This window comes from Colletotrichum godetiae, assembly GCF_030913485.1.
Source record: "Colletotrichum godetiae strain CBS 193.32 chromosome Unknown BDP55scaffold_2, whole genome shotgun sequence".
Taxonomy (NCBI): domain Eukaryota; kingdom Fungi; phylum Ascomycota; class Sordariomycetes; order Glomerellales; family Glomerellaceae; genus Colletotrichum; species Colletotrichum godetiae.
Window position 1 is genome coordinate 1,373,343 of NW_026851250.1, and position 17,090 is coordinate 1,390,432.

Here is a 17,090-nt window from a genome sequence, read left to right on the forward strand (position 1 = left end):
GTACCGGCCGCCCGAACCTACCAGTGGGGTTTAGGGTGTATATGTATAGACTGATTTAGTATAGAGTGGTCTGGTTTGAATGGCTGAAGGAGGGTTTGTGGTTGTGTGCCCAGAGTTTGCCTTTCGTTCCTGGCTTCGGAAAGCTGTCCTGTTTATAATGTTTGAAAGTCAATGGTCTGGTTCCCCGGGGTGATGATGGGGGAGAGTAGTAGTAGTGCTGCTTTCAGTCGTGAGCTTTCCCCTCGTTGAATGTATGTCCTGGGAATCGCGGAATGAAGTTGGGTAACCAAACTCATTGATTTTCTGTACACCATTCATGTTCCTCCCCTGTAGTTCTTGGCAGGCGAGCAAACAAATGGTTTTTAGACTGTTCATAGAGTAGGCAGAATACCGGTGTACGCCCGAGTGCGCGTCGAGATGCTTGGAGTGAACAGTAGTCATGGCCCCCCTAAATTCCTTCTCGTCCAGCTCTCCGGTGAAATGCTTGTTCGTAAGGTCATTGAATGGCCGGAACGTAGTTCGAGGCGGCAGGCAACTTTGGCCGGAGTCTCGCCGGGCTCGCTGTCGTCGTCCATCTTTATGCAGTCTTCGCTTCTTCGCCAAAGTCAGGCGGGCTTGCCTCCATCAGCTTGGTGGCAATGTCTGAACCGGTAACTGCCGCTCCACTGGGGAAAGCAGTTGTCAGGATCCTTTCCGAGGTCAACGACCATGTTCTGGCAACCAGAGCACTTTCTCTCAGACTGTGGGCGAGGATCCGGTATCTGGTCTGAGCACTCACACAATTATATTTGCTCTAGGTCGTCCGTCTAGCCTATATTCGGTGCGGGATATGGTGTAAGATCTGAGGGCTTTTGACGAGAATGAGGTTACTTCCATCATGAGAGAGACACCTTGGGGTTGGCGCAGTGGCATCATCATGTCCTGTGGATGGGGCAGAGAGAACCTTGGGCACTTCGTCACTCAATGATCGTCTGGCCCTGTAGGGAACATTCGACTTGTCTTGCTGGAAAAGCAGACTGCAGGACCTCTTCAAGGTATTTTTATACTATAAAACAGTCCCGCTGTAAATCATCCCAAGGTATGAGTGCTAAGGTAAGAGTAGCTTCCTGGTAGGCAGGTTGAACGCTCTCTCCTCGGTTGTTTCCTCGAGAACACAAATACGACAGCGCAATGATGTTGTATATTGAAACTAGTCCCAACGAAAGCGCAAGAAGGAAGGGATCTTGGCTTCTCTTTCGCCTGGTGATTTTATCTAATTCGTAGTTCCAGATGGGTTGAGAACGGACGCGGAGAACGGCATAAAATTTTGAAGTCGATAACTGCAATGTCTCCTTTCTGATATCTATCAAGAGACTGGGGCCAACGAAATAACATTCACCCGCCCTGGAGATATACCTCTACCTAGTATGCCTTCTGCCTTCCGAGTCTACATCAAATCTGACTACCTGTTTACCCAGGTGGCCGAGCTGTCCTTACCGATTCCATCTCAACGATATTTTCCATCGCCAGCGCCCCACCCCACCTTGAACCTCACCTCCCCAAAGACAAACACTCCAACAAAGAGTAGCATTGCTGGCTACCGAGAGGCGCGACTGCCCTGATAGACTGAAATTACTTCGAGATACCCAGAGCCTATGGACATGAGTACCAAAAAGCGCCTGTCGTTTTCATCATGTGTAGTGTTGCCTGCTTCCAGTGGACCTCTCGTTTACTTACGTAGGGGAAGGAAGGCCATGAGCATGGAATCCAAATTGCTTGCCTCATGGCTGGGTTACACGATCGGAAGAGCCAAACGTAAGCTACGGAATACCAGTCAAGTCTTTAGTCACAAAATCTCAGGCACAGCCAGTGTTGGAGGTATTATCATTCATGGACAATCGAGGGTAACTAGTGTACAAAGGTGGTGGTAGGCCAGGTCCAATAGAGACCCAGGCAAAGCGGCACATGGAAGTTTGTCCGCGACAATGATCATCTCAAAAATACCCCGCCCAGTCCTGTTTATGCATGTTTCCTCAAGACCCCGTCCCTGTTTCCATGATCCACGATTTCGTTGATGCAAATGCTAGACCCCGGTTCCTGATAATGCTATGCCGACAAACATGAAAGTAAAAAAAAGGACTTCTGCCCTGTCACAGTCCTGGCTGTCATCCTTATCCCCATCCCCCAATCCCCGTTTCATGGGACAAACCCAAGTGCGTATTTCGCCTCTCCTATTCGGCGAGTATTACAACAAAAGAAAAACTGGGGGCGTGTTCCCCAGATCCAGCCAAATATGACTGGCATGTACATGATAAACCCGCAGGGCGTTTGCGAATCTAGTTGTCGTGCCTGAAAGTGCACTTCTCGCCTCTAGCGCACTTGCCCTGCTGCCAAAAGCTGCAAGGCTTGGTGCCGATGAGGGCACGATTGACAGGGCGATGAGGAGCCAGCGTGGCACCGCCAGGAGCGTTGCCCTTGCGGCCTTTGCTTTGCTTGCTACCCTTCCCTTCACGATCACGGCCGCGGTCCCTATCCCGCTCGCGTACACCGTGATGCTCGAACTCGTCTCTGCTGTTCTGGTCACTGTAGTCTACGAGCTGGCGCTGAAGGTGAGGAGGAGGCTTGTACGAGTTCGCATCGTGGTCAGGCGGAGACTGTGGAGCTGCTGGCGGAGGCGATGCTTGCTGTTGCTGCTGCTGAGGCTGTTGCTGTTGCTGAAGCTGCGCGAGCATCATCAGCTGCTGATAACCAGTATCTGATGGATTGAGGCCATATTGGTTGCCTTGTGATGCTGGCTGCTGTTGTCCCATTTGGGCGAGCATCGCTTGAAGCTGGAAGTCCTGTGCAGGCTGTGCAGCGGGAGCCGGGGCAGGTGCTGGTTGAGCCGGTTGCTGAGGTTGCCCACCCTGTAGCATGGCCATGTACTGGGCGTACTGTTGCTGTTGCTGATAATAAGCTGCCCACTGTTGTTCTTGAGTTTCAGGCGCCGCGGGCTGCTGAGCCTGAGCCTCGGTCTGGGGCGCGTTGCGAGCTGCATCCTCGGCCTCCTTCTTGGCTCTTGTCGTAACATCCTTTTGGTATCCGGCCCACCACTCCCTCGTTCTCTCCTGGTTGTTCGCCAAGTATGCTGGTGGACTAGTCGCCGGGTACGGCAGTCCTCGCAAAGTCTCGGCCGCCTCCTCGACCTGGTCGGCGGCTGCTTGAATGGTTGGATCGGGATAATCGTAGCGTCGATGAGTCTGGGGGGCAGCCGAGCTGAAAGGGTTGGAGTCCCGCCAGTTCTGTACCTCGTCCGATGTCAGAATACTGTTGACTTTGTCGTCGAAAGGAATTGCCGGAACAGGTTGCATTTCCGCTGCGGAAGGAATAATTGGCTGCGCGTTCTCCTTGGGCGGTGTCATGTTGTACGGCTCGGGCTCGACGGCTGGGGCAATTGGCTTGAGGTTGCCCAGAATTGAGTTGAGCTTTGCACCAGGGTCGTCCTTGGCATCGAGACGCTTGCGAGCATAGTATTGTGCCGCTTCCCACCCAAACGTCTGTGTCTCCTTCCAGCGCTTGTGGATCTCGTCGTATTTCGGCTCACCCTGCGGCAGCTGATAGACTTTGCCCTCGGGGCTGCTGACGGGTGTCGCGGACTCGGGGGCAGGAGACTTTGGCGTAGGCGGAATGTCTGAAATATCCATGTAGGTAACCATTAGCTCCTTCTTCTCCCGCTCCTCTATGGCCTTCTGTTCCTCCGTATGGAAAGTCACGTTGCCACCACGAGTAACATAAGACTTGTTGCGAATGTCTTCGGGGATTCCAGAAAGGTCGGCGAGAGCCGGCATGGTCCAGGGCTTCTCTGGCAACTCGTCCTCCTCGTCATCGTCCTCATTGTAATTACGCTGCTTGAGCATCATTCCCTCAGATCGGTCATCCGCCGCGTCCTTGGTCATATTATCCTCGCCTTCAGCGACTTCTTTGGTGAAAATACGAATCTCGACCAGCTCTTCAGGGGGCTTGAAGCTGACACGTAGATGACGGCGGGCCTCTTTGCGAAGTCGCTTTGCCTTCTGTTCGGGTGTCTCCGAAATTTCTTTCTTGCTCGAGTCCTTCGCCTGTGTTGAGGGGCCGTCTGGCTTAGGCGCGGTGATGGAGTCAAGTAGAGAGGCAATGCTGGACAAGGAGGAGCCGCTGGAGATAGCAGCTTTGACAGCAGACACCCTCGACTCGGGCTTAGCCGCGGACGCTGCTGGCCTCTTATCGATATCCATGGGCGTGGTCGTGATGGGTCCGTCGGATTTCGAAGGCTCGCCCTTGGGAGCGTCTCTTGTCCCAACTGGCTTAGGTGCCCGAATTTTGTTAGCAAGAGTAGTCGCTGGCCGCTTTGCACCAGCACCAAACTTGGATAACAGAGTTCCGCCTGTGGACTTGGCACCGATTTTGTTGCCTAGCATGCCGCCAGTTGTTGACTCGACGGCTATCTTCTTGGTGACGCGAGAGTCGGTGTCTTCATCACGGACTCTCTTGGCAGGAGAGCCATCAATAGGCTTGGCGGCCGGCTTGATGACTTTGCTGACAGGAGCAGCCGGCGTTGTCTTCTTGATGTCGACCCCATTGGCTGTTTCTGTGTCTTTCTTAATCCTCGACGCTATCGTACGGACCAATTCCTTGACCTCAGCATCGCCCTTGTCAGCAAGGCGCTTCCGCACGTTCTCAAAGTTGACAGCCTCCGTAACTTTCTTGAACATGCTGATGTTCGACATGAATCGAAGAAGGGCCTTGGGCAGAGGTCCGCTGAAATCCCCAGCCTTTATGGCGCCTATCAACATGTTGACCAGACTCAAGATACCCTTCTGATGGCCGCCAAAGTTCTCCAGCACGGCCTCATCGCCGTGCTTAGCTGCCGCTTCACAAACTCGAGTGAAGGTCTCCTTCTTGATGTCGAGCTTTCTATTCCACTCTGAAATTTCCTTCTCAGGCTTCTTCTCCTTGGTTGCTTGGTCGAGTTCCTGCTTCAAACGGTTCGTTTCTGATCTCAGCTTGATAAAAAACTCACCCAGAGACTGAACGGCGCCAGCAATGAGCGCATTCGTTCTGGTCGCGGAAGGATCAATGTAGACAATGCCGAGGATGTCCCAAACAGCACCCTCAATGGGATCTGTGGGCCGCTTTTCAGGACGGATGGGCTTCTTGCGTTCTTCTTCCTCTTCCTTACGAGCTTTTCTCTGGGCTTTAGATTTGGCGGCCTCGTCGGCCTTGAGCTGCTCCTGGAAGGCGAAGGGGTAGTCGGCGTACTTAGGCCGCCGAACACCCAAGCTCGTCATCTCACGTTGATACTGCTCGATGAGGGGTCTTGCCTCTGTCTCGCGGTCATCCGGCTTTCCGACAAAGTTCGGGGATGGCCTGTAATTTTCCATGAATCTCCCTTGAATCTCGCATGGAAGATCGGGACGGAGTTCGGGCAAAATGCGTCTTCCATTGGGCGATGGCAACGCGACCAGAGGCGCGAGTCGGTCGTAACTCTTGGGCGGGATCAACTTGGCTGAGCCAGTAGCAACAAGATACGAAGCTCCGGGGATTGGAGGGAATTGCTTCTTGGATGTGGCGTTGCGTTTCTTGAATTGTGCCAGAAGAGCCATTTCCTCCTCGGTACTAGAAGGCAAGACCAGTGTTTCTCCATCTTCTCCCTTCTTAACGGTCGCATCGCCAGGAGAGTCGGCTTGTTCAGGTTCAGGCTCCTTCTTGACAACACGCTTGCGCTTCTTCTGCGGCGTCGGCTCAGGTTGCAGTGCAGGGTCAATGATAGGCGTCCCGGGTTGAGAAGCGGGTGCTGCAGCGATGAGCTGGGGTTGTGATGGCTGCAACTGATGATGCTGTTGCTGATTGTGCTGCTGCTGCTGCTGCTGCGGTTGCGGCTGTTGTGGCTGAAGTTGACGAGCTGGTGCTGGTGAAGGTACTGAATTGGCCTGATGTATAGGCTGCTGTTGCTGGGGCTGTGGGGATGGCTGAGGTGCCGAGTCCTGACTAGGCATTTGCCTTGCAGCAACGGGCTGAAAAGGCGATCTTGCTACAGGCTGAGCATAGGACATTTGCTGAGGGACAAACTTGCTCTGCTGATATTGCGGCGGTTGGGTTTGTTGGAAAGATGGCGGAGGCGTCTGAGTGGAAAATCCCTGGCTGTTCTGTTGACGAGGCGGCTGCCCCTGAAAGGGATGAGGTGATTGAGAAAAGACTCTCTCAGGCTGGGCCTGATGTTGTTGAGGTGATGGAACATAGCTCTGAGGGGCGGGTGAGAAAGACTGGGGAACAGAGTCGAAGCGCTGCTGTAGTTGTGCCTGGGACTGGTGACCATGCTGAGGCATGAGTTGAGCCTCGGTATATTGGGGAACATTTCCGTTGAACAGCTGGTTGGCCTGGCCGTTGTACTGAAATTGTTGCTGTGTAAAGTCAGGCGTATGACCATGGTTGAGGTTGTCGATGTTGGCGTTGTTGAAATCGGCTTTGCTTGGCTGGCCGTATAAGTCTTGGGAAAATTCACTTAGACTAGCCAAAGTGTCTTCTTGGCCAGCGTCTGTGTAAGCAGTGTCAAGAGAAAATTGGCCATGGCCACCATGGAAATTGCTGTGGTTCAATGTTGACATGCCGTTGTGGTCGTTGGCTACAGCAGCATGGCCTTGATGTGGTGAAGCATAGAGATTATTCTCGTTGGTGTTGCCTCCGCCCCGTGGGGCAAGTTGTGGGAAAGCATTTTGGTTAGGGATTTGATGCTGCCAATTTTGGGTGGCATCGAACTGGTTGGATCCATCAGGGAACGCATATGAGCCCGACCACATATTATTGTGACCTTGAGCAGAACCCGTCTGGCCATTTTGTTGCCAGTTTTGCATTATATCGGCCTCTTCCTCCGTTGTGGAAGAAGACGCACTGATAGACGATGAAGTTTAGGAAATCCTCATGCAATCATTGGTGGAGAGCACTGCACAGCTGGAGCCAATTAGCATCTGTCCGATGGAGGTGCGCTACTTTTGGCACGCAGTCTAGCTTGACCGTGCAGCAGGGTGATCAGACGAGTGAGACGCTGATTGGGGGCTGCCAGGGATGGAAGCGTTTGGGGTATGGGAAAAGAAACTCTTTCAAGAGGTGGGGTGGAGATAAGAGTTTGGAAGAAGTTAAGGTTCGTTGGGTGGAATGGGATAATCAAAGGTACTTCTCCCAGCAAAGACTGCGGCCGAGGAACATGAAGTGGAAAATAGCGGGGTCGGGACGGCTAATTACCGGCCGTGAGCTTGCAGCTTACCTTGATGTGGCAGCGGGTGAGGGATGGAATGCACTAGTCTGAATGCGTCGAGGTGGCAGGGATTGTGGTGTGGTGAATGCGCCGAAGACACAGAATTCTGATGGTAGGGGAATGATGGAGGGCGATCGTGTTTTCTCTTGCCTGGAGAGGACTGTAAAAGTTGGTTAGCAATCAGGAACGGCATGGGTATGGCAAGGCTGCGTGTATGGTTTGTGTATGGAGTGTTGATGTGAGATTGACTTGTAGAAGTGCGGAATCTTTGGCGACCACTCGGTCTGTAGTGAAATCCTTTGACGATTTGGTGCCCGTAGAAGGCGCAGGTGGAAACCCCCTGGGAGCGCGAACGGTTGTGCTGGACTGGAGAAGAGGCCAACTTCTGAAGGGCACTTATAGAAGCTGGGAGGATCGCCCTTGCGAGGTTGGAGATGGAGGGCATTGAAGAGGTTGTTGGCAATTCTCCTGGCTTGCGTGATTGATGGGTGATGGACGTTTGATTGATTTGCAGCGGAAAATTGGCTCCACGCCGGGAGATGATTGATTTGGCTTCAATGGCAGACGTCCTTTTCTCAGTGTTTCTGCTTTCCAGCGTGATTTGTCTGTCTCCTAGCCGACGGCGAGTGGTGAAGGCGAGCTGAGGTGAGGTGGACAGAAGGTGTTGGGTGGTCCCTTGTTTCCAGTGGGCTACATCCTGCCGACCGTCCGCTGTGGTGGAGGTCCAAGGCCCGAGACAGCGCACTTCGAAGTCAGGTAGGGGAAGGTCAGATGCACTGCCCGTAGACCCCGCCTCTGTACCCAATCCAGCTCCCCGTCTGTCTGCAACCTGCGCAGCAAGTCTTGAATGGCGAAGTCGAAATGAGTGAGATTGATGGGTGCGAAGATGAAGGTGTGGAGGATGAAAGCCACGCTTCGCAATATCGACAAGTGTCTCTGAGAGGAACTGAGTCGTCTGAATTGCCCGTTCTGCTTGCTCTTGGCCCTCATGTATCCCTTTTTGCATGGGGATGTACCAGCCGATGCCCGCCGCGCCGCGGAACAAGGCGTTCTGCTTTGCAGAACATTTTAAACATGAGGTTTACTCGTGTCCTTGTCCACATTTCCACGCGCGTAGTGTCTGCGTCTGCCCCTGATCTGTTCCGACTTTGCAAATTTATCGCTGCAGAAGTCCAGTGCGGGTTGAGTTCGAACGCCAAGGCTTCATCAAGAATTTTCACTCAAACAAACATTGCCATGTCTGCATCTCCATTGGGGAGTGGATGGTGACCGGATGATGTTGATGGAAATCGCGCTCATCATGATGGCGGTGTGTTGGACAGATGAGTGGTTGATTGAGGGGAAGGGGAGGAATTGGGAAGCGTGGGAAAGGGGACAAACGTGAGGTTGGCTTGGGGGGAGAAGTGAATCATACCCTGCAGTTCTTGTGTCTCTGTTCAGAGCAAGTTATTTTGCCTTGTGAAGAAGACCTGGCTTCGCGACCTTAACGTGGTTCGCAGCGTGGATTTGATGAAGGTCGCGCAAATTACAACATGACCGTCGACTGCCCGAAGAGAAGGGGGAGCGAAGACTGTCACAAAAAAGAAGGGAACGAAATGGAGCGATCGCGGTAAGCCTAGGAGGCGACAGTCAAACAGGCAAGTTAAGTGCCTGATGCCGCCTTCAAAAGTTCCGGAAAATAAAGATCCAGAGTCGCTCAGAGTTGTTGCCAGAGGCCCTTCCGACGCGTCTTCCTGTCGATTATTTTCCGTGCGGTTGGCGATGACTTGTTGTGCTGATGGTGAAGGAGGAAGAAGCGGAATGAGTTGTCGTTGCGGAGGAGGAAAAGCTGGTCATTGTTTCGCAGTGGCCTGTCCAAAGGGAGGCGGGAAGGTCACTTTGTGGCCGCACTTATTAGGCATAACTGTGAGGTGGGTCCGAGCCAGAAGGGGCCAACCGCCAACACTTTCCAGGTTGGAAAGGGCCACATACGGACCTGGCTTGCCTTGGCTGTGACTGGACAGGGCCCTCGTGCCTTCCCAGTTCCGCGCTGCACCACCTTTTTAGCCACAGGCCTCTGTCGGCAGCTGCAACTCAGTTCCTCCCCCCATCCCAGTCTCTGGCACTTGCCCTGGGCTCTCACCGCCCATCGGATCACGGAGGCTCAGTAGTGCCGGCCCATGACATCGTGCAAGGCAGGTACCAAGGTATCCACTTCAGCACAAGCACAGGGCAGGTCAGCGGAATCATCCAGGAAATGTGGCTCGAAGTCGACGGCACTTTGAGGACACCGATGCTGGAGCAGTGTACGTACCTCTCTGTCTGTCGCAACAGCAAGACGTCAACCTCGATTGCACAACGCGACAACGGAGAACGATTGACTGAAAGGCGTAGCATACACGTCCGATAGCAATTTCCAGTTCTGATTTTCGTTTTGTATAACCCATCAACAAGCCTCCTGCGGCAGCAACAGCTCTCTCCCAAGCTAGCTAGAGCTGCAAAGCTCCCCCACCATCGTCATGGCAGCGAAGGGCCACTCACTGCGCGATCGCCAGATCTGTACGTCGCATAACCTGTTGCGCTCATGTTCTCTAGGGAGCATTGAAGCTAATAAAGTCTGAAGCCGCATTAAAGAAGCTCCTCAGCCTGAACGACTCCTACTCGGATAATGACACCGAAAACACCCAAACCAACGGGGGCGCACTTGGACCGACGGGCGCAATCATCACCTCGGATGGTGACCCCCTATGGAAGGTCCTCGTCTTCGACGATCTCGGTCGCGATGTCATCAGTAGTGTTCTCCGAGTCAGCGATCTGCGAGGGCTGGGAATTACGATGCACATGTATGGCCGCCTGTTTTGAGAGCCTTGTATCCTACTGACGCGAATCCAGGCACATTGGAGCATCTAGACATGCTATCCCCGACGTACCGGTCATCTACCTCCTCGAGCCTACGGCGCAGAACCTCCAACACATTACCGGCGATCTCCAAAGGGGCCTATACACTCCCGCATACCTGAACTTCTTATCCTCCATCCCTCGACCGCTGCTTGAAGACTTTGCGGAGCAGACGATAACCGCCGGCACATCGGACAACATTGCTAGACTCATGGACCAGTATCTGAACTTCATCGTTGCCGAGCCTGATCTTTTCAACCTGGGTATGCAACGAGACCACACATACTGGGCACTGAATAGCGCAACGACGAACGACGAGGAGCTGGACAGGGTGGTGGATCGGATTGTCAGCGGCCTCTTCAGCGTCATCGTCACCATGGGCGTCATTCCCATCATCCGGTGCCCCAAGGGCGCTGCCGCGGAAATGATCTCTGCCAAGCTTGACCGAAAGCTTCGCGATCACATTCTCAATTCCAAAGAAAACCTCTTCTCTTCAAGCGCCCGTCCGGCGTCGGCAGGAACGCCACAGTCACGACCTGTCCTAATCATTCTCGACCGAAACGTCGATTTAATACCCATGCTTTCCCATTCTTGGACCTATCAATCACTGGTCCACGATGTTTTAAATATGAAGTTGAACCGAATCACGATAGAGACGCCCATAGACGAGAACAACCCTGCCAAGGGAAACACCAAGAAGGCCTACGACTTGACGGCGAGCGATTTCTTCTGGACCAAAAACGCGGCTGTGCCGTTCCCTCAAGTAGCCGAGGATATCGACGCCGAGTTGACGAGATATAAGGAGGACGCGGCGGCAGTCACCAAGAAGACGGGAGTGACAGACCTGGAGGACCTACAGAATGATACCAGCGCCAGCGCGCAACACTTGAAGGCGGCCATTACCCTCCTGCCAGAACTTCGCGAGCGCAAGGCTGTGCTTGACATGCACATGAACATCTTGGCAGCGCTATTGACCGGCATCAAAAACCGGCAACTTGACAACTTCTTCCAAGTCGAAGAGGGTGCCGCAAAGCAGACCAAGGCTCAAATACTAGAGCTTATCAAGGACAGTGCAAAGGGCGATGAGCCGGTTGACAAGCTGAGATTATTTGTCATCTGGTACCTGAGCACTGAACAAGACGTCAGCAGGGCGGAGTGGGAAGGCTTCGAAAAAGCTCTTACAGAGTGCGGCGCAGACACAACTTCTCTCCCGTACATTCGACAGTAAGTTACCACTGGCATGACAATCAACACCTGCTCTGCTCTTTGTTACTGACCACCCACGCTCTCAGAGTCCGCGCCACCACCAAGATGACCCAGCTCACCACAATCTCCAACCCGACAACAAACCAGGCCGGCTCCTCCGACATCTTTGGCCGCTTCTCCTCCATCTCTAACCGCCTCACCGACCGCTTGAAGGAAAGCGGCGTCCCCACCGGCCTCTCCTCAAACTTTGAGTCACTCATCGGCGGCATCAAGAATTTCCTCCCCGCCAACCGCGACCTGACAATCACCAAGATTGTCGAGTCAATCATGGACCCTTCCACCGCCGCCAGCTCCGCCATCGCAAAGACGGAGAACTACCTCTACTTTGATCCCCGATCCGCCAACGCCCGCGGCACCATGCCCCCGCCTAGCGCCATCCGCGCTGGCGCCGGCGGCTCCTCCGCACCGGGTGGTCTGCCCGGCCAAGCCGGCGCAGGCACGGGCGCCAGCTTCGGCCAGCGTCGCCAGGGCTTCTCCGAAGCGGTCGTCTTCACTGTCGGCGGCGGCAGCATGGACGAGTACGGCAACCTACAGGAGTGGGTTGAGCGGACGGGCGGCGATCGCGCGAGGAGGAGGGTGGTGTACGGCAGCACGGAGATTCTCAATGCCGACGAGTTTATCAAGCAGGAGCTCGAGAGGCTCGGTAAGGAGGTGGCCTCGTAGAGCGGCGGTCATTGTCACGGGACTTGAAAAGCCCACGTTATTGAAGAGTTTGTGATGGCCCTTGGCTTCTCATTTTCTTTGCCACGCTGCGGCTATGTAAGGTTGAGAGTATTTAAAAAGCAGTAAATACGATTCCCAAATTGGTTCAACGATACACTCATGACTGGTGACTTTTATTGCCATAATCCGTGATGAAGTGAGAGAGCAAGGGGTAGGTATATGAGTTTCCCTCGAGAATTGAAAAGACCTTGCTTGCGAAACCAAAAAAATGAAGAACCCCTTCGTTGGCTCTGGATGAGTCTGAAATCCTTACCTGGTCATATTGCCTCGGAAGACTGTCTTGCAAGTTGACTTCGAGATGGACTGACTGCACCGTGGACTGATATTTAACATTCAATTCGTATCTCATTTCTAGACTGATGCACAAGTACCTCTTTCCATTTCACACATGCCAAATCACGAATTCCAAACTTATTGAACCTTCTCATATCAGATGGGTGTTCTGTTTTATTGTCTCATCATCATTTTCTTCAGAACTTGTCCCTCATCTATACTAACCCGCCTCTAACAAAACACCCTTCCCGAAGACGCCCCATTTCCTACCCCGCCGAGGGGCGTCGAACAAGATCCATCACCATCACCACCCATTAAGAGCGGTAAAACAATGTGGAACCTTGAGAGACATGCAGAAGAATGAATAACAAGAAACTCCAATGAAGGCGGTTCTTTGGTGATACCAGAGAACCCGAAACGTAACAAGAGACGGCGGGGGCGGGAAAGGGCGGGAAAGAGAGCGGATAGAGGAGGTGAACAAGTACAGGAATGCATAGCATTAGCAAAAAAAGCAAAGTCATTAGAGTTACATCCAACCCCGTGATCGTACTCAAAACATGATGGGGAAGTTCAGAAACTCTCCCCGAAGTCGTGTTCGCCATCCACATAGCCCTCTTTTCCAAAAGAAAGGGGTGGGTATAATGCTCACGAAACCAAAAGTCGTCAGAAAAGTAATCATCCCCGCTACACATAATGCTCGTATCCACCAGCGATCATACACCTCTGAACATGCGTACGACGAGGAACCACATCGCGCCGATGAACTTGAAAGAAGAAAGACCCGCCACTGACCACAACACGACCGACATGTAGATGTTGGCACGGCCGTCCGTGTCGTCGGTGCTGCTGGCGGTGGGACTTATCCTCTCCAGGCCAGCGGCACTAAGAACAACGGCAGCAAGGCCAAAGTTGGAGATCATCCAGGCCAACACTACAACGGAACGGACGCCACGGTAGTAGTCCATTTGAGCCTCGGCCTTTTGCGAGTCCGTAGGGGCCTTAACTTCCTGAACGTACTTGGCGCTAAAGACCTTGAGCTCGCGCTCGTATTGAGCGTTGAGATCAGCCTCATCGGGAAGATCTGTTTTTCCTGAGCCATCCTTGGTGCTGACGGTAGGCAGCTTCTCGACGCCGTCATCACCCTTTGTACCCCATGAAATATCATGAGTGTTACAGAACGCGTAAACGTTGAGAATGTTGGTGTAGGTAGGCGTCAAGAGCATGTACTGCGCGAATGAGGTGATCATGTGCCAGGGGTCGAACATGAGCAGCGAAGCAATCAACCAAATACCGTAAGTCGACATGACGGAAATGATGAGGGTGTAAAAGACCGGGTTCTTGAAAAGGTCGCTTACGTTGAAGCCGTTCGAGTCGTTGACATCAGCGATAATAGCCTTGACAGCAATGAACACAGCGGCAAACAACAGGTAGCTATGAGTATGTCAGTAAACTTGTCTCCATGTAATTACTCAGATGATACTCACATCATTATAAGCGCCCAGAAGTAAACCATCGTGATGTAGTAAGCACCGGAACCGGCTGGACGATTACCCATGGCGAGAACGAAGCAAGTCATCAGTGAAATTCCGTAGAGCCAAGTGAAGACGACGCCGAGGATCTCGCCGGTCCTACCAAGCAAGTTGTCCTCGCCCAAACTCGTCGTAAGAATCTTGAAGACCAGGAAGAAGTTACCAATGGCAAACCATGCAAAAATCATGTTGATCGTGTTGAAAACAAATTCGATGAAGAACATGAGCTTTCGCAGGATGGAGTGATCGGACCGGAAGAATTCATAGAAGTGGGCAATGGCGTAGATGGCAGCGAAGAAAGAACCGTTCAACCAACGACGACGTTGGAGGACAAGCTCCGTGACGGTATCCGGCACGTCAGTCTCGCCAGTAGCAGACTTGACGTACTGTAGAATCCAATGGCAGTTTCGCTTCGTGACAAGCTCGAAGCAGAGAATACGATCCTCGGCGAGGTACATGTTGGATGTGAAGATACCAGCGCCGGCACCCTCAAGCTTCTCACCAGCAAAGTACTTCTCCAACGGACCCTGGCCGTTCTTGTCGTTCTGCAGAGCAACGTAGCGGTAGGCTGAGAAGGCACCGGGCAACACAGAAATAAAGCCAAAGGCGGATTCCAAAGGCTTGTCAAGAATGTTGCTCATCTTGTACTCGAAGTTCTGCGTTGCCACCAAGGGGTTGAGAAGGTGCTTTCCACCAGTCCCCAACATAGCCTTGATTTCACCGCAAGCGCCAGCGCACATGGGCTCGAGGTCAAAAGCCTTCCAAAGGTGGTAAATGGAGTTTCCACCGGGCTTGGTACCAGCATCGATGAGAACACAGATGTTGGGGTCAAGAACGCGGCCGAACGCCTGGAAGAACCATCTGTGGGAGTTGATCTTCTTCGAGTTCTTCTCCTTCAAGCAGAAAAGCATCTGAACGGGCTGCTGCTTGGGAACCAGGGTGACGACATCGTTCTTGATCGTCATGCCGACTTGGGAGGTGTACTCGTAAATGTGGGCCGTGACATCCTTGCCGTTGACCTGTTGCTTCGCGATACCCTCCTGGTAGACACCCATACCGGCCAGCAGCGCTCGCGTTCTTGGGTTGATCTTGCCACGACCGTCGCTGACGACACAGACAACAATCTTCTTCCAGGCATCCTTGCCCCAAGTCTTGCTCTCTTTCCGGCTGCACATGTACTCTACGTTCTTCAAGACACCAATCATTGTCCGCGCGAACAAGATTTCGTCCTCATTGTACATGGTGACGACGATGAAAAGCTCCGTATGTCTCGGCTTGGAGAACAGCCTCTGTCTCAGTGTGAAGTTGTCGTCGTAGAAGAAGTTCGGATCGCAAGTGGCTGCGGAGTAGCGCATATGGGTAAACTCGTCACGCTCGCCGTGAGGAAGCTGGTTAAGCAGTCTTGGGGGCACGGGGCAGTCGAGAACCAAGTTTCCGCGGTACAACAGAACCTGCTTGACGGTCTTCCACCTCTTGATACCTCCTCCAGCTGGCTGTGGTGTCGGGTTGTCCTGGTATCCTCCATCGGTGGTCATAGTGTCCTGATGGGGCAGCATTGGCCTGTTGTCGTCAAACTCGTTGTATCCAGTAGGTTGATCGTAAGGGTGTGCAGGATCGTGGGGTGAAGGTTCGTAAGACTGGTTGTAGTAGGCGTCATGATGCGCTTCCGGGTTGACACCATAGTCGCCATGGTTGACTGGTGTATCGTACCCGCTCAAGTTGCTAACAGAGTGCTGTGTGCGAACGTCTGTTAGTTTAGTTCCTTAGGGAGGGTTCTAAGCTTTGCTTACTGCTGCGTTCAGTTGTAATTGATCACTGGGAGTGCCGTAGCGGCCAGGCGCCATGGGGATATCAAGCTGAGAATGAGGGCTGGGACGGCCATACGGGTCGTCGACATGTTGAGGAGGAGGCTGGTGGTATCCTTGCTGTGCTTGGTTGTTGAATGGGTTGTCCTCTAACTGATAGCCATGCTGAGCCGGCTGGCCTGGCGAAGGCGTACGATGGTACCGGGGGTCCATCCGGTCGTTGTAGTAATCGTCGTCTATGGGGAGAGAAGGTTAGGTTGGCCGTCTACACAATCAAGTTGCCGTAACTCAGAGGTATGATATTAGGAAGGCAAGAAGCAGGTAGTTGTAGGTGAGGAAAAGAAAGCTTGCGCCACGGAAGGTGCGTATTCGTACTCTCTCGATGCAGTATGCGCCGGACAAGCAAGCTCTTTGACAAAGACAGTGCGGTCAGGGACAGATGACGAGATGATTTGACCGAAGACCTTAGGGTAGGGTATTGTTGGGGTCAAATCAGGTCTTGGGCTTTGTGCGGGAGGGAGAGGAAGATGTGGGATGAATGACGCCAAGGGACAATATCAGAAGGGGACCAAGTTACTTGCCTAAACGATTATACGACATGGTTGCGATGGTACGGGGGGTCAATCACAGGAACCAGTGTCTGATGTTTGTGGCCAGGAGAGTCCGTGGGTGGATATGAATATGGATCGGGTAGACGATTCGCGTCCCTCGGGGAGAGCGGGATGCTGCTTCTTGGAAGGCCGGCGGCGTTGGCAGTGCTGCGGATGGATGCGCCGTGCTGTGCAGACTTGGATCTTGACCAGTCAGAGACGACGTAGGCGTAGGCAGATTGAGGTGGACGCTGGAGGGAGAGAGTGGTGTCGCGGGGAGAGAGAGGAAGGAGATGTCGAGATGGAAAGTGGATAGGATGGGAAAGTTGGGACCGCTCGGCGCTTCTCAGAGATCAGAGTCGCAGAGTTGCAGTTGCGCAGCAAGACAGTCGCACCTTTTCGCAGTCGTCGGATCGGTGTCTGTCGGCAGTCCAACTTTCAGGTAAGCTGAGCCCCTATTATTTTCTTCTCTTGCTTCTGATTCCGTGTGAGGTACTGAAGTACAGTTGTGGTGGGTGAGGTGCGCAAGGTTTTGGTCGTGCTCTCTCGCCTTCCAATCCCAGACAGGGCAGGGCAGGTTGTTCAAGGAGGTCGCCGGTTGGGTTGCACAGCTCGAGGAGGGCAGTGAGGGCTGTGGTGAGGAATGCGGTATGGCCGCGCGGGTCGGTGCTCAACTCAATGCGCCTGACGGGTTTCGGGGTTGGACGGGAGAGATCCAAGGGGGGGTCCAGTGGTCCTGTGGGAGGAGTGAACTTGTGATTTGTGAGGGAGGTGAGGG

General features: G+C 53.3%; 3 protein-coding genes across 3 annotated transcripts; 1 reads left to right on the top strand and 2 right to left on the bottom strand.

Moving 5' to 3' along the window:
- Positions 1 to 2,315: 2,315 nt before the first annotated feature.
- Positions 2,316 to 8,255, bottom strand: BDP55DRAFT_626131 (uncharacterized protein; the record flags this gene model as incomplete). The annotated part of the gene is made up of 2 exons (XM_060571593.1): positions 2,316 to 6,885; positions 7,237 to 8,255. The coding sequence occupies 2 exons, from the start codon at positions 8,253 to 8,255 to the stop codon at positions 2,316 to 2,318; spliced, it is 5,589 nt and encodes a 1,862-aa protein (XP_060436324.1).
- A 1,095-nt stretch (positions 8,256 to 9,350) lies between these two features.
- On the top strand, positions 9,351 to 12,206 carry BDP55DRAFT_643457 (Sec1 family protein). The gene is made up of 4 exons (XM_060573506.1): positions 9,351 to 9,787; positions 9,852 to 10,071; positions 10,121 to 11,350; positions 11,419 to 12,206. The coding sequence occupies exons 1-4, from the start codon at positions 9,748 to 9,750 to the stop codon at positions 12,053 to 12,055; spliced, it is 2,127 nt and encodes a 708-aa protein (XP_060436325.1). The 5' UTR covers positions 9,351 to 9,747; the 3' UTR covers positions 12,056 to 12,206.
- Positions 12,207 to 13,101: 895 nt separating this feature from the next.
- BDP55DRAFT_689563 (chitin synthase I) lies at positions 13,102 to 15,935 on the bottom strand (the record flags this gene model as incomplete). Its single annotated transcript, XM_060576755.1, has 3 exons — positions 13,102 to 13,819; positions 13,873 to 15,650; positions 15,708 to 15,935. The coding sequence occupies 3 exons, from the start codon at positions 15,933 to 15,935 to the stop codon at positions 13,102 to 13,104; spliced, it is 2,724 nt and encodes a 907-aa protein (XP_060436326.1).
- Positions 15,936 to 17,090: the final 1,155 nt, after the last annotated feature.